Here is a 27961-nt window from a genome sequence, read left to right on the forward strand (position 1 = left end):
CTTCATTCACTGTAACTGACTCAAGCTTTGACTATCAGGTGCATCAAGCAGCAGCAATGTGTCTGTGGGCTATTCCAGGCTAAGTCGGAATCCCTTGGAGGTTTCTTCATTCGCTTGTATGCACATACACTCTTCAACAAGGCAGTTTGGAGGATCTCAATCAAAACAATATAGAAAAATTTGAAGAAAAGGTATAGGTCTTTAAACCATGCCCTTGCACTTTTCATCTTGGATTTGGTTTGCGGTGTCTCCTATCCTCTGAATTACCCAATCTCCCTCCCATAGTCCAAGGACAAACCACCACCTTCATTCTAGTTAAGACAAAAACAGATTTCTCTGATCACTTTGTCCCAGACACCACATTTGAAAACCCATTACCTTATCTGGATTTGGGGTTTGGTTGCTTCGCTGATCGTTTAGAAGACTGTCATAAATGCAGACTGGATCAACTTCTTCCTAATAAATAACACCTGAGCAAAGTGAGAGCAGTACTGCACTGCACTCTAGGATGTTGGTGCTGGCTGTAACACGTTTGTCAGAATACGTATAGTCAATATATTTAGGCATTTGGCCTCTTCAACCTCTCAGAGCAGCTGCAATAAGATGGGATGCTGCATTCACCAGTTTCTAGAGCTGTTTTCAGATGTGCTACCAGGCTGTTATCTAAAAAATCTGTATTTGCAATTTGCTTCTTTTCATGATTCATGAGCAGTGGAAGATGACAGATAGCACAGAAGACCTCACCACGCAGCTAATAAACCAGTATACTTCTTGACTGTTGAAGATCAAATTGATAGAGAGAATTAAACTGCATAGGTTATTAGCTGAGAACTACCTTCTAAGGTAGTTTTTTCTGAGGCATACTTAACATTATTATGCTCCTTTGTTATTATTGTTATTATGCTCCATATGTTATTATGCTCCTTTTTTCTTATTTTTTTAATGCTGTTTCCAATACTCATGTATAACTTTTTAACCTTACTTATTTGCCTCAATACTTTCTCCTGTACAATCTGACCAGCTTGTTTCTTCCTTTGTTTCTTTCAGGACACAAGATCTAAGTGTTAAAGTTTCAAAAGAGGAACTGTGTCAACAGTAATAAGAAAAGTAGAGCAATGGAACAGGAGGTTTCCAAGGTATTCAAGATTTCCAATTGTATTCAAAGGAATAAAATTAAATGTAATCAGATGAAACTAATAAAACAAAATTATATCATATGGTATAAATATTATTAATAACATATCAAGTTATTGCTGTACTATGAACATACAATATAGAAACCATCGCACGTGAACTTTTATAGAAATTGGGGCTAGGAAATTTCGTTATTCTTTTTTTTGTTTCTACAGTCCTTGAAATTTTAAATAATATAATGTAATGTATGTGTTATTTTTCTATGAAAAAGGGGGGGGGAAGGAAATGAGAAATCAGCATAGTTTAGCACACTGTTATATCAGTAGAAAACTGTCCATGTAGGCACTCATACATCCATGCACCCAGGTCTGTATAAGTGGTGTCAAAAAAGGTGTACTTTGTCTTAAAATATATATAAAGCAACTGTCTCAGCGAAGCCTTGCTTAGCTTCTAGATAATAACATTCATATTCCTAACTGTTATTGCTAATTATTCCAATTATAATACTGAAAAATAAGCATATGCAAGCTGGTAAGAACACAAAGAGACAAAAGAGGGATTCTACTAAAATACTAGTTACCCATATACTTATTCATTTAGAATTATTTTAAATAATCAAGTTATTAAAAATAAATAAATGGAATTTTTCAAGATATGTTAAAAACACAAACTTTCCATCTCCTCTGAGATGATGTGAGATGGCATGTACTAGCCCTGAATTTAAAGGTGACATATAAACTGCAAAAATTGAAAATAAATGTTTTCAGTGGAAGCCATGATACATTGTTAGCTGCAGTAGCACTGATGTATCACTAAAATAAAATTTTTAGCAGCATATTTTAATAATTTAATGTAGTCTTAATCTTCAAAAAATATCTTCAGGAAAAAAGAACGCCAAATTCTGTTTGGATTCCTTAAAAATACATTGATGTATATTATAGAATTTTTGATCCATCTAAAATGACAAAAGTATTAATGCTTTTAACAGGTTTTCAGCCAAAGTGCTTCATAAAACATAATGAAATACACTGAGTTTGATCTTAGAAGACAAAGAAATTTCAGAATTGATTTTTTCATACTCCCAGTAATCTAGATATTTTTAATGTTTCACCATCAATAGATTAGCCAACATATGAGTTCAATCTTTAATTCCTTGACAGGAAAAGAATTCTTTGTTGCTTGCATAACTGCTGTAAAAAGAGACTATCCTAATAGCACCACTGAAGTTGTAAGAATATAGCATATACTGAAACAAAGAAAATGCTGTTAAAAATGGATATTTGCCATTCTTTAGCCAGCAGAGTGTTACCAAACTATGACATCATTTTGCATTATACAGAGAGTTGCTAGGAAAAAATCATACATTAAAATCAAAGAAACTAAGCACAGAAAACCAAGAATTCAAACTAAGGACGAATAGCAAAAGTCCTCATGAAAACAGGTAAAAACCTCAGAGACCTGGTGTTAGAATAGTGAGATAGGCGGGGGGAAAGAGAGTGAAAGCACAGGCCTGATTGAGGCCATGATAAGCTCCGAGTGGCTCTGATGGTACAAGCTTGTTTAACACGAAGAACAGAAGTGCAATTCATACGCCTGAATAAGCCAGCTAATCTTGTTAGGATATGCATTCATGTAAAATTAGTCTCTGCATCTCTGAAAAAAGCACTTAGACCTTTTTAATTTTTATAGCCTATGGCAGTAAACGATTGTAATCATTTAGCAATCAGAGCCTTTGCTATTCAAATCTGTTCTTAAGGCTGCTGCAGTCCCCACTTCCAACCCAACAATGGTCAAACTGAACTCATTCGGTTTGACTCCTTATGTGCTATAGGTCACATTACTGGAATACATTTCTGTGTTAAAGCTTCCTGACAGAGATCTAACACACACACTGCGTCAGCTGCAGTTCTATCCATTGCGTAAGAAAAGCCTGATAAACAGTGGCAACGTGGGAAGCCTACTGCCTCAAGTTGCAACGTGATCACATAATTACTGGCCACATTCTCTTGACCTTTCTATTGCTAGTTCAGGGCCTTGTCTTATGATTATTCAATGATTCTGTTATAAAAGACTTCAGTACAAATTACACATTTTAAATAAAAACATTTATTCAACAGCAGAGTGTGTCACAGCAACTTAAAATAAAATCTATCTGGGGAATCTAAGTGTTTATTACTGCAGTAGCTATGCTGCTGGGCTTTTGTAGATTATCTGGCCCGTGAGATTTCAGCAATGGGGTCAAAAAAAAGTAAGCAGCTGAGTAAGCAAAATCTTCCTTAAGGTTTCATAGCAACTTAAAAGTAGCCCTAGTGAAACAAACTAAAATCTTGCAAAATTTCATTAAACTGGATTACTCTGCATACTTGCAGATATGAAATAAATTATACTACTCATTAGAACAGAGAATACTTCCTAACAGGAATCAAACAAATTGCAAACAGAAATCTGTAATACTCCAAGTGTTATAACAGCTCTTCTGTATACTCACTGTAGATGCTAAGATGCAGACAATTAGGATAGGCAGGTCAGTATCTCTACTACATTTAAATGAGCACATTAATACAATGTAAACTTCCACCAATGTTTCAGAGACAATTTTCTTAAAATATATACAATTTCTGTGTTAAAAAACAGAGAGTTTGATGGGTGTCTCTGGCAGCACTGATCCCAATGGAAAGACAGGACAATCTCTGTCCACAGATGTCAATGAAAAGATTCCTCAGTGAATCAGGGAGGCCAATATTCCAACACGGTTGAACGGTATGATTTGTTTATTGAATAGCTACCGTTTCTTTGTCTGCCCCCACTGCACTGAACCATGCTTCCTTATCCTTTACCCCACCTTTGTTAACCTGTGCCACTATCTCTCTATTATCTTAAAGATCTGATTAGAGAACAGTAACACAAAGTCAGTCTCCCTTAAATCCAAATGAATCCATCCTCAATAGTTCCATTTGGTAGTTGTCTTCAGGCTGCCCTTGAACTTTTGACTCTTTTCTACTGTTTGTTGAGGAAAATTTTAACAAATGTAAAATTGCTGCACTGAGAGAGGAAGAGACAATAATCTGAGGCTACAAACATTTAGAAAAATCTGTCTGCATGGCAAATGAAAGTATGATCAATAACAGACAGAAAGAGAGAGAGAAACACATTATACAAACATATTGAGAAATATTCCAGATGTCAGCAACACGGAGCATCAGACGTCAGATAACAACAAATGCAAGAGTACGCGCACACTTTGATGTTCAGCTCTACTTTTGGACTGAAGGTTGTTACTATTCTCTTTTAGCAAATATTTGACAATACAAATTTGAATATTGTGCTTTTTCCAATAGTATTTTGCTTGTGACATAAAAAGCTAGCTAAGTTAGTATTGGACATTTCTTCACAAGAATTTATTCCCAAGGGTAAAGTTGAGCTGAATGTTCCTGAATCCACAGAATCCTCACAATAATGTTTTATAGGAGAAAAAAAATCAATAGACCATATACTGAAAAATAGTTTCATAGAAAATGTAAAGCTGTTAAATCAGATGACTATTTAAAAAGGACAGGTGAAAACCACAAAGAAACACTGGACAGTATTTGGATAATAAAATCCGATGAATTTATGTTGCACCTTAAATGTATGCCAGTTTACTCAGCAATTTGATTTAATTCCAGATTCCTTCTGATCTTACAGAAAGATAAGAGATGTCCCAGATGAATAAGCAGGAGGATGTCCTAGAACCTTGATATATGCAAGGAAATCACAGCAGCAAGTTAAACTATCTGTAGAGGCTTTGATGCTGACAATGCTTTTCAGCAAACAACTACAGAGACCACCAAGGAAATGCAGGCTAAGACCAATTCACAGCATTTGAAGCTCCAAAGTAAGCCAGATTATAATGCCTCCATTATGATGCGATGACATGTGGCTTTTAGTATGTACTTCCATTAAAAAAAGATTAAGAATCTTTGTTTATACTAATGGAAAGTACCCAAGTTAAAACAGAAATGATTCCATCCCATTCAGTGTCCCCTCTACTTACTCCAAGTGAAAACACTATAAATGCATAAAGTCATTGCAGTGTACATTGTAAGACTGATTTTAACTCAAAATCTTCCCTCTGCCCACTCCCCCTTCAGGAATATTTATTCTACCGAGTCACAATATACTGTCTAGTTAAGATCCTGCTACTCAGAGAGATGATAAAAAGTGTAACACAAAAATGACATTAAAGCAGAACTACTGAAGCCTTGTTTCCTTTAGATTTGTGGATTTTGTCTGCTGACTCCACTTTCTTTCAGTCATAAGGATATCAAATTCCCTAGTGTTCTCTTTGTCAGTCTGGTCCTTCCCTCATATGAGTGCTAGGATGGGTCTCTCTCCTCTACCCAGCCTCAGATTTTTCTGTAGAACTTACTTATCTTTATGATTTCTCCTTTTTTTGTCCAGTATGTGTGACATTGGCCAATGGATTACAAATTTTAGGAGGATACAGAGAGGAAAGATCACATCATCTCTACTTCCTTAGGCATAAAATTCATGAGAACATTCTCTGAAGTCATACATTAGATATTATTCCTTGAAGTAGTCATAGTTACTCTCATCAGTGATATTCCAGAGTTGGTCATTTAGAGTGACAGGGAACTCCATGAAGTTTAGACTGGCCCTGACAGCCTGAGCAATGATACCAGCTCACGTCTGCTGAACAGCAAAGGTCTGAACTGACAGACCCTGACCCCTACCGCGCTGCAGGAAGCTACAAGACAGCTGGAACAGGCTACCAGCACATAAAAGACTCTCAGTATAAATCAGATGTTTTGTGCAAAAAGACCACTTTTTTAGCTCTGTGAATGGAAATCTCTCTACTAGCATATCTACTACATGCATATACAGCAAAAGATCTATGGAAATCATAGAGTGGAAACCTTTAATTAATTCTAAACACATATAATATTAAAATTTGATATTTAGCACATGAAACACATTCATTCAACAATGTGTGTCCTAATCTCATTGACATTTGTTGCTCAAAAGGAGTAGAATTTCCAGATTTTGTTTTAACCAGAAGAAACACCAGCATGCTCAACTTTCTGCCACCAGCACTCTTCTGCCTGTCTGGATTTATCAAACAATGCAAGCTGGTAGCAATATTCCACATATGTTCACTTTGTGTAATCCTCAAAAAACAAAGGAGCTCAGATTTGTTAACAAAGTGAATGTAATTCCTGCATAGACCATTTGCGGTATTTCTTCTTTCTGGGTAGTAACAGGAAATGCTGGCTTTTCTTTCAGAATTTTGTCAATCTTTAGTAAAATCATAATTAGAGTCTTATTCTTTTTGTATATTTAAAGCATGTTTTTGATCATAAAAACCATAGCAAATAGCAAAAGCAATATTCCCAGCACAAGAATATAGATTCACAGTTTTCACAATCCTCAGCTTTTCTCAGAGACTATAAAATTATATTCAAGGATAAACTGACATACTGTGGACTTAAATCTCTAAACTGTGTATGTCTCTAACAACAAGAGGTACTACAAGTTGTTCTGTTTCAAAACACATGAAATGTGTTGTACAGAAAGAAGACAATTACTTCTGTTCATGACACTACTAATAAAAAATAAATTACAGACTCGTTCTGGTGAAATTAAAGTTGGCTAAGTATACACTACAGCCACTAAAAGAACTGCAACACAGAGACAGCCACAGCAGCATATGCCAGCTGGGGAGGGATGCAGATGTGAGAATGCACATGTGTGAGTGTGAAAGAATTGGCAAAGCAACTTGGCTGTGAGTGAATATAGCTCGATTCCCCAAAAATATAACTGCATAGGTTTGCTTTACCTAGCACTGAGAAAAAAAAATGGTGGCTGCCTCTATAAGAATTCGAGTAACGTATCAAATGTAACTGTCACCATCCATGAGCAAACGGTGAAAGTGTGTATTTAGCTACAAGCAAATAGAATTTATCAGCAAGTTTTCAACTACAATATATTGGAAAATATGCCCTTTTGTGTAATATATGAAAAGTGAATCACAAGTTTGGAAGGAAAAAATCAAAGCAACCTAATTGGAAATAGCAACCATCATATCCTAACAGATGGCCAGGTGGCAATATAATGCTTTGTTAACTTTGTAATGAGGGCACACAACATTTTTGCCTTTCTAATCACCTGAGAACCACAACCTTATCCCCACAAGCTCCAAACTTAAGAGTTATTTATATATCAGTGCTCATCTGTTGGATGGAACTGTTCTTATTCACACACACTGCTTGTTAAGATACATTTTGTGAAACTTAGATGATGACACTTTGTTCAGCTATAATAAAGGTACAGAGAGTACTGTAAGAGCTAGTGTCCTGCCTAACAATGAATAATGTGATCATTTTCAATGATGTCAATGTTCTGTTTTTATAGTGTTGTTATCACTGGATTGTATGTGAAAGTATGTCTAGTATTGATGAGGTGATCAGGACATTAAAGGTGATGAGGACATCAGTCCAGATAATGGGGCAGAATCCAGCTCTCACTGAAGTCACCAGGCCATTATACATTTATTTTAATGAATTTTGGACCAGAAGCATGATACATAATTCTCTGTGTTATGAAAACGTCGAACAAACTTGGTTTCAGTTGTGGGCAATTGATAAGAGGAACTGAGTATACAGACATGGACGCTGATTGCAAAGCAAATTCACTGGGAACAGTGGCTGAATATCTTTGCTGCCTTTGATATCTCATTTTAAAGATAAACAGGTCTTTAGTTTTCAGGGATATAAAGCTTTGAAGGTTTCAAGACTGTGTATTTAAAACTATTCATTTTTTAAAAGACACAACCTAAAATAATATCTGACACAGATTAAGTCTTTTTCCCTGTACTAAAAGAAAAATGTCAGTTAGTGATAAGCATAAAATATTAAGTACCTGAAAAAAGACAACAACCAAAAAACAAACAAACAAAAAACCCTGAAAGTTGTGAAATATGTAACAAATATCCATCGATTTCATTCTAATGGTTAAAATTAGAAGAAACACATGCCAAAAGTAATACAGAACAGCATGAAATAGTGCTTCAGGTATTAAAATGTCGGCTGCACAAGTAACTTTCATTTGGACTCTTTGAAAGATGCCATGTTATTTAAAAAAATAAAGGGGGGGGGGGCTCCATGGTGCATTGTAGAATCATTCTGAACCTCTGCATGACCAAATAAATGTTCTCAATCAAGGATACACCCCCCAAAAAAAAATAAAGCAAGGCCAGTCAGCATTACTGTCTCTTTTCTTTGTATAAACAACAACAAAATAAATTCACTTTATAAAGGCTGGTAATCATGTCAAATACATAAAATGGATAGGATGTTTATGGCTACAGTTGTGGATAGACGTAATTTAAGAGGACATTCCAAATTTTGTATATTTTTTAAATTACATTGATAAGCATAATTGTTATTCTACAATGGCAGAATTTGCCACAGAACTTACGTTCTGATACAAAATTGTGTTTTGTATCTCTTCTCCCAAAATTCATTAAAAAATGGTAAAAACACACACAAAAATGAAAACAGTATTAATAAAGTTAAAGCAACAAATGGCAAAGTTAAAATCTAATATGAAGAGGGAGCCGACTCTTTCCTAAGTTATTGCACGTTTATTGGATATAACATGCAGTGAAATGGAATCAACCTTGACAGTAAATTCACAATACAACCCGGTTTTAGATCTTAATACACTTTTCAAAAAAAAAAAAGAAAAAAAGAAAAAAAAGCTTATGGAACAGAGGATGCTCTGAGGGTGAGTGTGTAAAACAATGAATATTGTAGTCCTTTATTTACGATGTCACCTAACATAGGCAGGCAATATCCACAAGAACCAAACTCTTTCGGTAGTTCTTACCACTGAGGCAGAGGCTGAAACTTTTATGAGTGGTTATGGATATTTTTGCAGTCCCTCAGCACACTCATTTTGTGTTTGTTTTGTGTGTGTTTTTCTTCTTTTTTCTTTTTTTTTTTTGGGGGGGGGAGGGTGCAAAAGGCTTATTTTGTATTTTTAACAATTGAGAACAATACCCACATCTGTATATACAGACAGAGATACAGAGTAAAGCAGTTATGGTGAGAAACTTAAATCACATTACTCTTATGCCACTTTCTGTAATCCAGGGTAATTCCTACAATCTAACTTCAGGAATATAAATCAAGTTTCAGGCACTTGGCTTCTTAGCAGAAAGAGGAATGCTACTGCAGAAAGTAATGCAAGCCTCCTGCCAGTCTCAGCTGGCCTCTTATATTTGCAAATGCAATCTTTCTATGTGTAGGATAGTCACTGAGACAAATTGGCAGACAAATTTATACATTCAAGTGGCTTAAATTGCAGAAGCAAATAACTAGGCAAAAATACATAGGTAACAAACTATAAATTTATCCCTAACATCAAACAAAATGATGGGAAGAGGGCTTTCTGCATATTCTCCTTCACCTCCAAAAGGAGAGTGGATTACACCAAATATGCATTGATTTTAAAGAAATAATCTTAGCTTGCTAGCTGTGTCTAATATTCATGTGAAGAGACTGCAACTGTTTTTTCTTATTTAAGCCATGTATTAGTTTGCTTTATTAATTCCTGCATTACTTCACATTATGCTTTATATACCAATAACGAGGAGACAACTTTTTAAATTAAAAGCATTAATAAAATACTGCTTGTAGATATTTTTAATTTAAAAAAATGTCAAATGTAAATAACCATCTGGGGATCTGAATTGTTATTCCTTCTATTTCAGACAGCTTCCAGCAAATGAAAGATTTCAGGAGAATTAAAGGTATAATCCTTTACAGATCCACTGGCCGATACTTTATGAAGTTTGCGCTATATTGATATCTGATACCTTTTTAGATAGCTTATGCTTTTAAGTTGTTTGTATCCCTGTTACAAAATAGCATAATGGATATTACTGTACAAGTCCCTTCCTACCGGAACTTGTTTGTATTCCCTTCCATGAACACACTTAGAGTAGATACCAATCCATGGCCTGCCATGCATAAATTATACTTGGAAATACCATTTGTTGTGGCCATGCTCAACACTTAGGTTGATCCCTGTGGCTGAGGAGAGCCCTAAATGTTCATGTACAAATTTAGAGAGGTTAATAGACCTTAGTTTCCCATTTCCCTTCCTGCATTTGCCCTGGGAAGTAGAGCAAGCGCCCTCCTAGAGCAAGATATCAATACTACACTGCAGCATCCTCTCTCCTTTGCTACACCAAGTTGTGCTGTCCCTTCTGTCCTCTTAAGCCTTTTGTATGGTGATTTTCACACTCAAGAGGTAGTTTAATCTGTAATGATTATTATATACCAACAGTGTACTCAGGCAAAAGCAGCGTTTTCTCTAAAGAGCTGTCAATCTAGAAAAATCCTTTTGACAATTGAGTTCAAGTATAACAGCCAAAAGGCAGAGGCCTAACCTTTTAGAAGTGCCAATTTAAACAAAAACACAATACAGCTGAGATGTGTTTCATAAGAGCATATTCAAGTATCGGCAAAATAGAACCAAAGAAAAATGACAATGAGTAACATAAAGGAGAAACTGGTGTATGTGATGTGATAGGGAAAGAAAACGGGGGAAATCAAAGGTAACAAGTATATAATCAAAATCAGGAGGACAAAGGAAGAAAGATACAAGCTGAATTACATGCTTATTAAAACTTCTCCCCTTGTTTTCTGTCAGAATATTAGAAGAAAATGAATAACTGGAAAAGTTTGTCACTTACTTGGAGAGGCTTCCCATGAAATAGCTTGCCCATAGCTATTTTTTTCTTCTGGAAACTCTCTGAATAAAGGGCAGATAAAGTGTGCATTTGTATATTTGCATAACAAAACACTAGGTGCAAATCAGTTACAGTTAAACATGAAAGAGCTGTTGTTACAGCATGATGATACAAATAAAGCAAGATTTCTAGAGAAAGCTAGTGTTATTTTTGAAAAAAAAAAAAATATATATATATATATATATAGAAAGAGTTGAAAACTTACGCTCTTCCTTTGGTACAAAATCCTAGCAACGACTTTCAGGCTGTGTCAGCACCCTGAGGGTGCTCAGAGGCCCTACCTCGGCCTGCTGGATGGATTTGGACCATGTTTTAGCCTTGTTTCCATCCTAGTGCCTGTCTGGTCTCCCTGGGTGGCCCCTGGGCCTAGCTCATTGCTGGGGCCACTAACGGACCCCACTTCCAGCACCCAGCTCTGCTGCACCGGGTCCAGCCGCTGGGGGTTGCTGCCAGGTGGGTGAGGGCCCTGCCCAGGCTGGGGTCACCCCTGGCTCCTGGCTGGCTTTCCTGAGGGGCGCCACCTGTGGCTCCTTGGCAGTCTGTCAGGAGCCAATTGCTCTTCATTTGGTTGTGCCAATGCATTTTTTTTCAGGAACACTCTTTACCTGAGCCTTCAGAGGAGGCCCAGCCATGCCTAACTTGCCACCAAAGGCATCTCCCATGAAGTACTAAACACTGAGCTTGTATAAGGTACAGACGTAAACGTCACTGGCACAGCACCACAATCACCGCAATAAATGTCCCTAGATACCTCTAGCCTGTTCCATTGTCTAACTGAATAATCACACAAAACTCAGAACAACTGTCCTCAGCCTTTTTTACCTTCAAGGTTGCTGCTTCTCTTTCAGAAGAACATGAATGTGCCAAGAGCTTGCCTGTGCTCTCCAGCCGTTGTGCATGCTCTGGCAAAGCAAATCCCTTTCTTCACACAAAGGTAATAGAATTAAGGGCATACATTTAAGCATGAACATTAAGGCAGCAACACAGCTATTTCCTCCGGGGAGAATGACATTAGGTACCGGTATCACAGAAAGAAAATAAATGCGGAATTTGTTTTTCTTAATACTGCTTTTAGTATTTTTGTTCCTGTTAATTACAAAGCTACATCAAAACTGAAAGCCACTCCTTAAACAATGAGTTTCCACTTTGAATAAAAGTATGATTATAAACTCCCTATGATGCCAGGAACATGTATTTTTTCCTTATCTAACCACTGGGTCCAAATGTATATAGCTACACAGTCTCTTTAGAACCTCATACTAAGTATGCTGGCCTCACACACACAAAACACTGACGTGCTGCCAGACACGATTGGACTTGAATTTGCACAAGTTACTTCAGCACAACTGGCAGCCATTCAACATCAAAGGCACCTTCACTTAGGATTCAACAAACATTTATATTGAAGAAGAAACTCTACAAGTACATTAATGAGATGTATTAAATATTCCTAACAGATAGAATGTGAATGAAACTCTCTAGAAATTCAGAAAATTGTTCATTATTATCAAAAGCACATAAGTACCACTTGACAAACTTTTATGTGAATATGGGGGGCAGTGTCACAGAGTAATTGTTTTGACCCAAAACATTATTCTAATTTAGTTATCATTTGATTCACTGTCTTTCATAAACAATTTTACTTTCTTACCTTCTCCCTTTGTTCCTTTAATTACTAGATTAATTGTTTTAAGAAAGTATGAAGATCAAAAGTTGATTTTATGGCACTTTGAGGTGTGAAAATCCAAGTCACTTGTAAATAAAAGATGATAAAAATAACTTTTTGCCCTGAAAAAAAAATAGAATATGTTTTTTTTCTCTTTTTAAAATAAGATTAGAGCTTGGGAAAAGGTGCAAACTACAAACTGTATGGGATTCTTTAAAGCGATCACAACCACCTGATGGAAAGCATAGCAGAGGTAGGTACAGAACAGCTACAATTTGAAGTCACCACGTGCATTTCACCGTATTGCAGCAGTTGGGTATCCTAATCTTCAAAGCCTAGAAGGTTTATATACAATATTGTCGTGGGGCATAACACTATCTAGATTATAGTAACCCACATAATTTTAAAAGGGAATTTTAACACCACTAAATCAATAGGAAATATGTTAACAGCTTCTATGGGATTTCCCTTTGAGCAATTTTATCTATTCAGAACTTTAGTCTATCTCCTCAGACAACTAGAAGAAGCATTAAAGAGCACATTCCTTATTTGTTCATTACTGATTTCTGCCATATTTGTATGGCAAACTAGGGAATGATGTACACTTTCTGCTCACCATAACATAGCCTACCTCATCCCATATAGCTAGTTCTTTATTTAGAAGTCTGATTACCTGTAGATTGAAAAATCTTTTTTTTATATGTGATTTTGTTATAACAGTAATATGAGGGCACTGATTAATAGATAAAACTAGCACTTAACGTGAACTCTGGGGAAAAAAAACTGCCCTGAGTAAAATAGGGAAAAGTTTTCACATGGGCATCAATGTGTGAACCAAGACAATGTTTTTCATGTGAAATGTATAAAATGTAACCGATTTATCAAAAGTACCACTGACATATCTTTGACAGACTGCAGTTTCAACCAAGCTCTTCAACTGGTTGGTAGCAGTCCAGTAAATACTGCTTTTGAAATTAGTTGCATCCCAAACTGCTAACAAAGGACCAAGTCCCATTGAGAGACTAAGCCTAGAAGAAGCAGAACTTCTGGTCAGAGAAACATCTTGTAAACACTTACACTACCTTCTCACCTGGAGGATGCTGAGAAAATAGTATGAAAGTGCTGCAGGACAACTGGTAGCCTGAGGCTATCCATATGGTGAGAAAAGCAAAGCCAGTATTTTGCTAGATACTGCAGCTCATGGAAAGAAACAAGAATAGGAAAAGAATTAAAAACAAAATAAATCAACAATACCTCCCTTGCTCTTGGAGTGAGAAATTCAATGAACTATGAATATCTGTATTAGATATCTGAATATCTGTATGAATACTGCAGGACTGAGCAGTAAATGGGCACTTAAAGAGCTTAGCAATTGGGATGCAATGAAAAATTAAAGACTGCTCAAAATGGTAGCATTCTGTAACATCCTGTAAAATACTTGGATTAGAGAAAGATCTTCCAAAGACGGTGGAAACTTTTGAAATTTATGGCATCAGCCTGACCTGTGTGAGATGCTCGCAAAATAGAGGGATAAAAACTCTTTGTAAGTCTTAGTGATGAATGAGAACTTTATACTGATTGAGAGTAAATTTTTGACTGTATCAACCACTAGAAAAAAACTATTTACTACTGAGATCATAGAATGGTTTGTATTTTGCTAGTAATATAACTAATTCACTTTACTTCTTTATATTATAAATCTATATAAATCTATACTTGCATCTTACATAAAAATAAAAAAGCTTAATCTAAATGAAGCTGCTTAATTCCACTAAAAGTGAGATTTTCAGCCTGTAGATAAGTACTTTTGTCAAAAAAGGTGTTTGGTAATAGCTTCTATGGTATAACATTATTTCCAATTAATAATGGCCTTGTAAGACATACAAAAAAATACAATTAAAAAAAATTGTGTTTTATTCATTTACTATTTGTTTGCATTTCAATTGTTAAAACAATTTAACACAACTTAATAAGGCAATAATTTAGTTTGCATCACACCACGCTTGATCCAAATTTTCTACCTAAAACATAAACCACTTTTCAGGCACAAAAAACATGGAAAAACTAATCACGTATTCAAACACTGATGGTGTCCCAAACACTATATTTTATTTCAACAGCATAAATGTCCTAAATTAATGCAATATTCATTTTAATTAGATTTTGTATTTCAAAGCATTTTTGCTCAAATCCTATGATTTTATGTAATTTGTATCAATGATTCATGATATAATTAAAGCCAAAGGTTATAAGTAAATTAATAATTATATAAAGGAAGGACATATGCTTAAATTATGTTAGCTTCATGTTATCAAACAAGATGCCATTCTGAAAACAGTGGAAATATAATATATTGTCCATCTGCAAGAGAGATAAATCATCTGCCATAGGATAAAGGAATGCAAGCATAATGGCTCACAAAGATGCTGTATTTCTCTACTTTTGGTAGGAATTCTATACATGTGCTGAGCAGTGCTGTTGTAAAAAATGTGTACGTGTATTTTAAAGACTGGTGAAACTGGTTCAGCTGGAGCAAAACCAGAATAATTACAAGATGTATGTGAAAACAAAACAAAAACAAAACCAACCAACCAAACAATAAACCTGCTCAATTTCTGCTCCGTACAGGGTTTTCAATTTTAATCCCAAATAAGCTACTTTGCTTTGCTTGCCACTCGTACACAGATGCCAGTAAAATTACACGATGTAAGGGTTGTGAGGTCCAGAACAATTAGTTCAGCTCAAATCAAAAAACCTAAACAAACAGTAGTAAAAGTGATTAAAAAATTAATAAATCACAAGGTGGTTCAATCAGTCACTTGGATGGACATTGTGGATATGAACTTAAGTAGTGTAAAATGTAAGGGACGTGGCTAGTTTTGAGGATAATTTTCCAGTATTTGAAATTTGGAAAGTATTAACCATGGTATGCAACATCAATAACATCAAAGATCGCATTTATGCATAAGAGATTTATTAGAAATAAAGCTGCCACTTGAAATGGAAAAACAAGTGAACTTGTGGGTAATTTGTCTTTATCATTATTTGAGACACAGTTTTGCAATGAAAGTATAAACAACAAATTCATTTACATTTCAAAATAGTCTTTAATGAGGAAGCACAGGTATTATTGCAGCACTTGCCATCACTTTCAATGTTTCATAGTTGTTCTCTTTCAAGGACCTGTGAGATGATTAGCCATGCTGAGTACGAAAACATAAAATCCAAAAATAGTCCATAAACTTGAGTTTACATGAATTCAACATAGATTGTTTATGAAATTAAATATATGCTTCTGTAATTTCATATCACTGAATAGTAAGCACACTAAATAAAAATCCCACTGCTATGTAAAAAATGCCTTTACCTGACTTCAATATGCAGTGTGATTTTTTTGATCATAAAATCATATTGTTGAAAAAGACCTCATGAGACATTAACCACTCTCCAAAGACATATCTGCCATGTAATTCCTGTCCTACTTCCTGTCCTACCTTATTCTTAAAATCTATCAATTACAGAGTCTCCAGAATCTCCAAGACAATCAATTCCAGTGCTACACTACCTTTATCAATGCAACTTTTTCCTTTTTTTTTTTTTTTTTTTGCATTGTGTCACCTGAATGCTCATTGCTGCAACACAGGCACTTCACTTCTTGTCCTGTCTATGACAGATATGGCAAATGCATCATTCCATTCCCTACCTTCAAGGTTGTTACCACTTCTCTCCATATTGTTCTTTTATACTGTGCAACTACAGACAGACAGTTGCTATCCTTTGAACTTCTCCAAATACTTTCTAACATGTTTGAAGTGGAACATCAAAACTGGACTTGGTGGTCAAGTTAAGGCCACGCTACTACTCAGGAGATATACTTTTTTTTTCTTTTTTTTTTTTTTTTCGCAACTGGGTTGCTGTTGCCTCACATTCAGCTTGTGAACCTTTCTAAGCCACTGATCAGTTCTGAAGAACTGTAGCACAGTCAGCTTTTTCCTCATAAAGATGATTGCTTCTACCAGGTAAAAAAGCTTGCATCCACTGGTACAGATATTCTCGCCAATTCTTAAATTATTTTGAACTAATCCTGTCTACAGCACTCTTGTGACCTACCTTCTAGCATCTACAAATTTAATAGATATAATCTCTAATTGTTTAACTCAGGTCATAAATAAAAACGCTGACAAGTTCTAGAGCTAGGACAAATCTCTGAGATTAATCTGTAGTTAATGACTTGTTTTACTGACAATGGATATCTAAGTATGCTTTTCTGACCAGTTTTGCACCCACTCCACAGCTATCATTTGATAGCCTTGTAAAATTGTTGATGATGCCCGACTCTACAAACCTGAGATGCTTTCCCCTCCTCTCAAAAGGACCTAGCAAGGCCTACCTTAGATGAAAAACTTTTTTTTTTTCCTTTTTTTTTTTAATGAGTTTGTTCCTGAAAAAAAAAAAATCCAGGCTTTTAATTTTTTTTTTTTTTTTTTTTCTTTCCCTTCACCTTTATGGGAGCTTACAAACAGTTCAGGTTTTGTTCAAGGATGTTTCTGGAAATTTACTGTCCATAATTCTCTGGCTTCTATTTTCCTCCCTTTCTACAGAAATGATTTATGCTCATTGTTTTCCACGAGCTTACAGTATACTGGACGCTCTAACGAGAGGTGAAATTTGAACATTTCACACATGGTTGATTTAGTCATTAACAACATTAACAGTGCAGACTTCCTTTCCATCTGAATAGGAAAGAGGACAAGTTCAGGAATATTGCTAACAGATACTGTTAAGCCAAAATGTGGTGTGTCTGATACTTTTAGGTCACATACCTTGGCAGAGCATTTTTTGTAACGTGCTCCCACTGTATTCTGAAAATATTTTGACTTAACTTTGCAAGGGCATAAATGACTGTGGTAGGTAAAAAGTATAATCAGTATTGTACATCATTGCCATACTCAGAAAGCATAAAGCCATAAGAAATGGGTGATTGGTTTTAGTTAAGCTGATTATGAAACATGAGATATTTCATATTTTCATAAAGTATTTTATCATACATTGCAATATGTAATAAATATAACACCTTAAACTAACAGACTGTACTTCACATGTTTGTATCTCTGATTAGTAGCAATGTACCCAAACAATTAAGAAGTCAGTTCAGTGTCCAGTTCACTTACTTTTCCTGCCTAAATGGACCAATGCCTAAATAAATTGCTTAGGCACAAATAGGATTATTGGAGAATAAAGCAAAACGGTCACGAGAATAGGCTCCCCAAATAATAGCAACAGTGTCTGTAAAGAAAAACATATGAAGAAGACCTGTACAGATGGGGAAACTGATGGCCTAGGCAGTGAAGCAATTTGCACAAGGGCATCTCTAAGACCAGTAAAAAAAAAAAAAAAAAAGAGTCTTCCAAACCCAAAATTCTGAGTGGGACATGCCTCTCTGCCTGCCTCCCCTAGGAGTATTTCTGACTGTGGCTGTACAAATATAAATGACTAAAACTACAGCTATTTAGATATGATAAATCTAATTAACAGCGAGTCAAAATGTATTTGGAGCACAGAAAGCCAAAAAAGTTCAACCCACAGGGTTTATTGTAGTTTCATTTTTGTTAATTACATGTGGTTTAATTGATTGGTAAAGCAGTCTAGAGTAATTTACTGATATTTCAATTTAACTGCCTGTAATACTGCATTCAATCCAATAAATTCCAACCAAAAAATCAAATTGTATTCTGTTTTCCAGAAATGACTTGTGCATAAATTGAACAGCATGGATAAAAATAATGATCCGTTCAAATATTCATATTCCCTATAGAACTTTTGCTACTATACAACTGTCCTAAAATAACATTACATTAATTTTAATTAAATTTTGCATTTCAAAGCATTCTTTCCACACATAGTATGTTTTTGTGTGACTTCTGTCAATACTTGGAAGATGAAAGGAAAGCCAAAGGTTGTATGTTAATTATTAATTATCTGTTGAAATTAAATATAATGAGCTTAGTTTATATGAGGTTACATTAACTCTCAACTATTGTTTGCAAACTGTTGGAGTAATAAAAACTATAGCTCCAGGAAGGATAGACATCATATTATTATAGCCTTGAGAAAGAATAACTACATTTTTGTAGATGGTATTGTACACTCATGGTTTGTCCTAAAGACATTTCTTTTGAGCCTAAGATTCCAGTGTCTGTATTAAAAGGTTGCTAAAGAAATACGGATATATATGTTGATTTTGTCACCATGTACCTGCTTTTTTTTCCCCTTCTTCCCAGAGTAAGGAGAGAAGCCTAGAACGTGCCCAGATAGACTGTACAGCCACGGTTTGCTCAGAGCAATGACACCAAGGAATGTTGTATGTATAAATGTCTACAAAAAGCACAGAAGCTACCCATAGAGTTTGTGATAGCAACCATATTGACATTCACAGCCATGATGAGATTCTAATGAGAGATTAAAGCACAGGCACTGAAAAAGTAAGCTGGTGAAGTTAACAACAAATTTCCAGTTCCACTGATCATTGCAATCCCTTTGCACTGAAATATATTAAAGCTCAGACCTTAACATGAAACTATCAACATAGAAGAAACCTTAAAAAAATGTTTTGAAGACACTAAAGAGAGAAATAAGAATTGTGTATATTATCAGTAATAAGTGTAAGAAAGACAAAGGACAATACAGTTGTTTTAGAAGGCATGTACTACCCATGCTGACTAAAGTGAAATGCAAATATTTTGGAATAGAGTGAGACATAATATTAATCCCTCTTTACTGCTATTCAATTGCACACATACAGAAATGTATCTAAAACTCAACTCTGAAAAAATTACATATTTGATATATTTACAAAGGGCAGTTGGAAGTTTGTTTAAGCAGATATACTTTGTGAAAGAACACCAGTAATACTGACATCAGCTGTCTACTACAGACCAGCTAACAAACATTTCAGACATTACAAGCAATCAGAAGTATTGTAACCATGAATTAACATATATATTTTTAGAAAGATTAATATTCAACTGTAAATAAACAGAACTTTAGGTAAAAAGGAGGTGCAGTGGGAAAGAGATAGGAACTATACATCTCTCATTGGCTTGGACATTGCGTTGCCTCCCTGCTCTTGGAGGAAAAGCAATCCTGACTTCTGTTTCCTTCATGCATCCCATATCATTGGTGAGTCACCTGAGCCAAAGATGCCCAATCAGTGCCACCAAAATAGCTCCCACTCTGACAAAAGTTGAAGAGGAACTAAAACTGCATTTGCACTTCCCTCGGATTGCCATTACAAACCTTTTCACTCTCCCTTCATAGCAGAGTTCTTCCAAGTTTTGTTTTTGTTGTTTGCTCCTAAATCCACCTATTTCTTACAGGGCTTTGTTTGTGTTTTAATAGGGACAAAAAATAAGCACGATACTGCAAACACAGAGGAAATATAAATGTAAAGAACGGTCTCCCAACTTTGGGCCAACATTCAATACCTGCTCTTTTGTTTTTGTTTGGAGACAATAATGAGTCATCTATTTTGGTGCAATCCTCTTTATTTACAAAGAACATATTTACCATCCCATTTCCTTTAACACTGTGGAAACAACTCTAGATGACTTTTCTTCTCAAAATTTCAAATGAAGCTCTCTGGCTTCTTCCCAGGGCCTTACTGCAGACTGCCTTTCTTACTGTCTGCTTCTTTTTGCTGACAGGTAGTTTACTGAAAAGTCTCCTAATGCTCTCATGTTTACAGCTAGTCCCATGGAAACGTCTCAGACCATACAGCTTAACAGCTCCTTAGGCTCTGCCAAGTGGCTGGTTGCCTCAGGTAGTCTTTTTCATTTTGTTCAGGCCCCTCTTTCTCTTCAATAATTTTAATTTTTTACTTCCTGTTAACTTGAAAGCTTAACCTCATCACTGATAAGATTTAACCAGGTCTGTGACATATAGCAGGAATTAATATAGTCCATTATAATATATATACAAATATATACCTATATTTTTCAGGTAATGTTATCTCCAGCAGCATTTTATTCTAATCCTTAGAAGTTTGAATTTTGATAATAGACTCTAGTGAATACCTCAACTATTCATTTTAAAGTACTGCTATCATCACTAATAACTATATCCAAACTTTCTTCTATACACGCACCCAGGAATTATACACAATGAAGTTAATTTATTTCTATTATTGCCTCTTGGGATCCTTCAGGCTAACTACACTATGCAAACGTGAAAAGAAACTTTGGTTATTATGTATTAAGAACAACAAGTTTCTTCTCCTGGTCATATCTAGATATAATTAAAACACCTGTATAGTTTATGCTTTGCAGCATTTAGAGTTGTTTCTGTTGTTGAGTCATGTAGCACTTTTGATATCTGGGTCGTTGGTTGTCCAGACTGCATGTGTATTGGAATACACTCGAGCTCTCCTTTGGAGCAAATCTGCTTATTTCCCAAGACCAAAGTGGTAATTTTGCTAGTATAGTTCATTTCCTCCAGTCTATATAACACTCTAACACTATTCCAACAGACCTGTGCCCTCATGTGCCATGCCTTTGAAGTACAAGGGAAACAGAACATCATTACCATGCAGGGTTCAAACAAAAACAGTCAATTCTCTGCAGTCAGGTCATGGTGAATTCATCCCGAAGACCACAATTCAAAAACAGAATCGACACAAGACACTTACAATTACTTCCTGGGATAGATGTCTTTGGCAGGAGATACATAAACTTCAACAACTGAGATGAGTCCTTCAATCTCAGTCCCTAGTCTTATATGATAGTTGTTCACAGAAGCCTCCTAGAACTATATATTTTATTGAGATACCTATGTTAGATCAACTTTGTGTAGCTCACCCCAAAATAAGCCTTTCCAATAGATTAGTGAGTCTGCCACTTGTACCATTTCACATTTTTCTATCTAGCGAATAAACATGATTTGAGCAGAGCTATTATAGCAATTAATCAGGTAATAATCACTTATTTTTATTAAGTGACAGTATTATAATTACAACCTCACTTTTACAAAATTAAAGATTAACTCTCACTAAATAAAGGCAATTTGACTCACTGGATTCTTTATATAGTCAGTCTCCCACAACTAAATCACAGTGTAAAGATGAACACTACAAAAATTGGGTGGGATGAGCTGTTTTTGTCTCTCTCAGAAGTGATTGCAGAGTGAGTCCTGAGGCAAGAGCTAGTGCCAGCTAACTAGGCATATCACTTGAAAGGTTCATTCAGAGAGGAACCTAAATTTTAGGTTGGAAAGAATGCAGAAAAAGTCAGCCTAAAATAAATGTCCCAGTTGTCCTCAGTAAAACTACAACCTCAGTTGAAATAAGCAGTCATAGCTCTATTGATTTTAGAAGAGCTTGAGCAATATAACAAATTGAGGTTCTAGTCCTATGAATAGCTCCTTTGACTTCAGAAGGATTACTCACAGTCTATGACTAAGTACATATAGATGTGTAAGATATTTGCTAAGCAACAGAGAAGAAGCTACCAAAAAAGAAAAGTGATCTGTGAGGTTAACTTTGAAACACAAAGTATATAAACCTGTAGACACCTACATGCATGAATAAAATTACACATCGGGATACTTTAATTATATATAAGAATATTTTCTCATTTTCTTTAAAGGACCACCTATCTTTGGTGGTCCCTTACCCACATTAAAACATATAGATGAGCAAAAGTATTCCTTTTGCTCCTTTGCTTCATGTTCAAGAATACACCGTGTTCTATGTGTATTAATATTCCTAAGCTAAACATATTACACTTCATAAGCAATATTAAATACACCAAAAGCCATTATTGCACTTAATAAAAAGAATACTTTAAAAATGCAAGTGACCTTACAATATAAAGTAAAACAGTTCTAGCTGGAATTCACATATTGTCTACATTCATTAGTACTACCAACATAACTGAACTTTCCTGTTCTTATTAGGGTTACCACAGAAATGAGCATAGAGCTGTTACATGAATTGTTACTGTTATTAAGAAGCAGTCTATTTCAGCTTCATTTGTGTGTTTTTAAGAATCTTTGAATATTCAAGAGAATAAAACTACCTTGATATTAAAACTAAGGCTAGAAAGGTCTTTTTTTTTTTTTTTAAACAAACATAAGCTTATTTAATAAAATGAAGCAATAAGTTGTGTGGCACCCACACACTGTATAAAGCAAGTATTCTGTATAATTCCATGTTTTTATGCTTGTATATGCTATTCTTTCAGACAGGCAAATGGTGCACAGCTGACTGTATAATGAAATGCTATATATAAATATGAAAATTCTAATAAAAGAATGATATTAACCTTTAAAGTTAGGCAAGCATTTTACACATATAATACCATGCTTTCAAACATTTTTACATAAATGTGCAATCGTGCATTACTTCCTCATTTCTCAAGAGACTTACAGTGTATTACACAAGCAAATAAGATTCCAAGTCTTATTTTTAAGATAAGAATTTTCTGTTATGTAATTATAATAATATGTAAAAAAAGTTTTTCATAAGAAAAAAAATATAAGACTGCATTTTAACTAATTGTCTGATCTAATATACACAAATAGCACACACTGGCCTACAAATGTATTTTGTGTTTGTTGGGGGGGAGGGAAGAGAAGAGGACATCTGTATGTTTATCAGTGATTGCATGCTTCTGGATTAATGACAACAAATCTTTAAAACATCTGGCTGAATGCATAGTTTATGGTCTATCTTATCAGCAGCTGCTTTACCTTATGAAGGACAAATATTTGCTATAGTACCACAGCTAGAAGATGTGAGGCTTATGAACCCATCTGTATAAGCTCTGTTAGTGACCTCAGTGTAGTTTTTCTGAGAGCAATAAGAAAAACCTTGATGTGTTGTTAATGAGAAATTGCTTTGGATGCAAATTTCATCTGTAGTGGGGTGCCTTTCAGTCAAAAGTAGTTCAAGGGACAAAACCTTTGAGACACTATGAAAACTGGCAGGCAACATGTCAAGCTTTTCTGTACAATGTTCTATAAACAGATTCTCCTGCAAAAAAACTGGTACTGCTAGAAAGATGTGTGAGTCTTTGGAAGAAGAAGGATGAGCAATTAAAACCTAGAATATATATATGATCTTTTTATGCAATTAGTTTAGACTGTTCTAAAAATGCTTTGCTGCTCCTGAACTTGAAATACTTAGGGACTCCTTCAATTTATTTGACAAATATTTCTCACCTTCTGTCTACTTCTACATGAATTTCCAGGCTTCCCCACAAATGTTATCCTGCTTTGTAAGTAGGTTGAGTTTGGTACCCATAAGAATGTTCCCATTTCCTCTGGTTTCTTAAGAAAGATAGTGCCATAACAAAAGTGCTTGGAAAATCAGTTTATAAAATTTTGTGCTGTTCCTTCCAAGGATCAAGGTCTCTCAGATGAGCAATATTTCACTATCCTACTTCTTAAAAACACTGTCCTTCCTTAAAAACATTTTAAAAATGTCACTAGTCCATGAGAGGGATGGGTAGAGGAAGGTGTCAAGGGATGCCAGGCAGGAGGTTGTTCATGTTCTTCTGCAATGTTTCATTGATCTTTTTAGAACCATGAAATAAAAGAATGATACTTCCCATTTTCTTTCAATGCACAAGGTGAATAACTTTGATGGTAGAAGGTGAGATAGAGTCTGTCTGTTCTTTCTTACTCTTTCAGAAGGCAGGAACAAAGAACAGAAACTCAGCCAGGAGTTAAAGTATAAATTTAGATGTTCAAAAGATAAAGTACATCTTACGAGGTGGCAATTTAAGCAGGAAAAAGCTGAGAAGCAAAATTTTACTATGAATGAAAAAAAGCTCAAGTACATGGCTTATGGAAAAATGATCTCAACTAATTAAATGGAAAGAAAAATAGATGTGAGAAAAGGGAAGTTAAATTCAGTGTTAACAAACACCAATTAAAGTTCTTTGGAAAACAATTTTAATTTTTTTTTCATATACATATAGTAATGTCATACATATGCATGTAATAGAGACTACATTCAAATGAACTGCTCACTAAGATTTTTTCAGTACTCTGAGCAGCAGAATGTAAATCTTCACTCAATGGGCAACAAATTAGGAAAGAAATTAGAGATAAAAATTCTAAATTCATAGAAAATTGAGACATTCCCACTACACAATGGGAACAACTTGTTCTTGCTTTGTATTGGACTGATGCCATGCTACATTCAGTTTGGAATCAGTAATGACCAAGTTTAGTCAAGCATTAAAGCCAGAGAGCAAAGCACAACACGAATTTTCAACTAAACATAGAAGTCTAGCAAAACTTAAAAAGAATATGTATTTGCTTACATCAACTGTGTGAAATAATCCATCACTAAAAGAACTGGATAGTAAGATTCTACTTCTCTAGGGGAAAGCTGACTGAGGTGAACAATAAATGGGGAGTTCTTGATGAATAGGTCTATTAACTTTTTCCATATTTGTTTGTGTTTCTTCTATATTTAATGTCTTACTGTAGTTTGTGTCCATATTGAAGGAAACATCTAAAGAATCAACATTACTGTTTTTCAAGGACTAGAATAGAAGAAAACCTCATCAGCCTAGAACAGTGGGTTTTAAAAGTAGGTACTTTAGGATTCTTTTCAATAATAGATAGCCTTCTACTTGTCTGTTATTCAGACAATTTATTCTCACTTCATTCCACAGCCTTAGAAGAAATCCTACCTACATAAACTTCTGCTGATCTAGATTAAAGGAAAACATTACATGGAGAGTTATCAAAAAATTATCATCTGACATGAACTGCTGCTGATGTGCTATAGTGGATTGAAAATACAGACCGTTTGCTTAAACATTTACGAACATAATGCTACCGATCTGTAGGCACTTTTTCTTATCTCATTTAAAATATGAAGAAATACCTACTCAAGTAATTTTAAAATCAAACAAGGAACATTTCTGAATTAGAGACAACCAAGTTTCTCTGGCTATACTCAAGGAAAAATAAAGATCAGCACTCAAGCATGGGCATCTGAGAGTTTTAATCCAATTCCAAAGTATTTCTTTCTATTTTGCTCTTCCAAAGAAACTGATTTACACCTATGCTGTATTTATTAGTCAGCTTGTATGAATTTTCATAAAGTCTTAGAAATACTTTTTATAATATCAGGAAAATAAAACTTTAAAAAAAAATTTTAAAAAAAAATCCACAAGGATGTGTGTTCTTTACAGGATGATGGCTACAGAATAAATTAAAAATGCAAATTTCCAAACATCTGGAAGAGTAACCATGGAAATAAAAGTAGACTCCCTTAATCTATAAAATCGTATGTTCATATTTATTCTTAAACATGCCAATAACACAACCTGATTAACATGAGAAATTATATCAAAGAATTGCTGCATTCCATTGCAACACATTGTAGCACAGGACTATTAATGAGTTAAGTACTGAGACAAACTGAAATGAAATATTAATAAATTGAATTGAATACTGTAGTTTAAGGTAACTTTCATCTATACCTTGCAAACAACAACAAATATATGAGCATTTGCCCTTAGATGTAGAACATGCTTTATATTATTAATCTGGGAAAAAATAATAATAATAACTACTAGAACATAAGTCTTTCTTTGCAGCACCAGTTTAGAGCTAAGACAGGCATTAATGCACTATAATTTCAGTGAAGGAAAATGGTAAGTGCTAGTTACCTGGCACTTTTAAACCATACACAAATTCACTGTAGATCTACAGTTTAAAAAAAAAAAAAAAAGTTATTTAAACATTCCTAGTGCCAGTATACTAAGAAACATTTATTCATTAGAGAAAGACTCAGCTTTTATTTATTTATTTATTCGGGTTTATACTACTACTAAGCAAGTATTCTTTCCAAAAATTATCAAGATCAGAAGCTTCAAAGGAAAATACCTGTCTAAAAATATCAAATTTATTTATAAGAATAAAATTAATTATGACAAGTATATGTTAGTTCAGTCTTGCCATATACATGTAGCAATATCCATAACTTAAATTTAATCTCATCTAAGTCTAATCATTTTTTAAACAGATAAGAACAAATATTTGGGCCAAATTTTTCAACACATCTATAACTATACACATTATAAAATAATATGGTTTATGTATGAATATTCATTGAAGAGGTTTAATTGTGCCATGGTTTTAATGACAAAACTACTGATGTCAATAGAACTAGAATTTTGCTTTGAATTAAAAAAAAAAAAGATGAAAAAGACAAACAAAAAATATAAGTATAAAGTCTTTGCAAAGAGAGTTTTCTCCTACTATACATTTCAATAACTTTTGATAATGACACAGCAAAGTAACAGCACCAAATAACCTCCTGGGAAAGTTTGAAATACTACACTACAATCCCGTGTTCAATCAACTTACCAATGCAGCATTTTAAGACTGAGAGTATATTCTGGTATATATTAAAAAAAATAATAATAATAGCTTTCTACAATCTAGTTCTGCAATTTCTGTAATTTAAAGCAATGTTTTCTTCTTCTTCAACATAAAAAGTCCAGGGGTGAGGGGAGTCAGTAGAATGTTGAGGGATATTTAAATTGTGTATACAGGGGAGAGTGGGGAAAGTGGAAGTGGGATTCTTCATCAAAGCTCTCAATACATTCTGGAAGTTATGCTACCACAATAATCTTAAATTATTAATACCTCTCTCCGTCGAGAAGCCCAACAGGTTTGTTTGATTTTCCAAACGACAGCAGCTACCAGCAGTAAGGATAAGAAACAACTGCAATTACAAAAAAAAAATATGTATTAAAAAAAAGTAGTTGTAACATAATTGTCTGAAAAAGCTTAAATTTTTAGGGTATCAAAGGTAATGAAAATACATTTAAGCATGGAAAAAAAAAATACAAAAATAGAGGAAAACTGAACTATACCAGGATGACAAACAACTGTCAACCATCCAGGTTCAAAGTTAAAAGAGGATGCGTGCCTATGATACTGCAGTTAACTTCTTGAAGTGCTATTATTGTCTCCATTAGTGTGGGATAAGCTCCATTACAACATTCAACAACAGTCCACATACCCATAACAGTCTCACGCTGCAAGCTTCAAGGTCACCAGATGGGAAAAGGGTGAAATATACCAAAAATTGATAAAAAATTATACTTCTCTCTTGGTATGTAAATTCTGAATAATTTCCTGGGATAAAGAAATTATAACTAGGCAAGGAATATGATTGTTTTGAGGAACCAGGTCTGCAGATGACAATAGAATAGGTCTCTTTAATCAAATCTAGTATTTCTATAATTTCTATAGTGAGAACCTCAGGGAAAACATCCTAAGGAACACAACTACTTTACAGCTCTGAAGATACAACAGAC

At 34.7% G+C, this 27961-nt stretch overlaps 1 protein-coding gene across 4 annotated transcripts in view; it reads right to left on the reverse strand.

The window, feature by feature from the left end:
• Positions 1 to 27961, reverse strand: part of ATRNL1 (attractin like 1) — a 492744-nt gene that overhangs the window by 193838 nt on the left and 270945 nt on the right. For all 4 annotated transcript variants that reach the window (XM_035547698.2, XM_050711915.1, XM_035547701.2 and 1 more), the window contains one exon: positions 27285 to 27363. In XM_035547698.2, coding sequence (XP_035403591.1) covers positions 27285 to 27363 — 79 coding nt within the window. The remainder of the gene's footprint in view (positions 1 to 27284; positions 27364 to 27961) is intronic.

This window comes from Cygnus atratus, chromosome 7 (genome assembly GCF_013377495.2).
Source record: "Cygnus atratus isolate AKBS03 ecotype Queensland, Australia chromosome 7, CAtr_DNAZoo_HiC_assembly, whole genome shotgun sequence".
Classification (NCBI taxonomy): domain Eukaryota; kingdom Metazoa; phylum Chordata; class Aves; order Anseriformes; family Anatidae; genus Cygnus; species Cygnus atratus.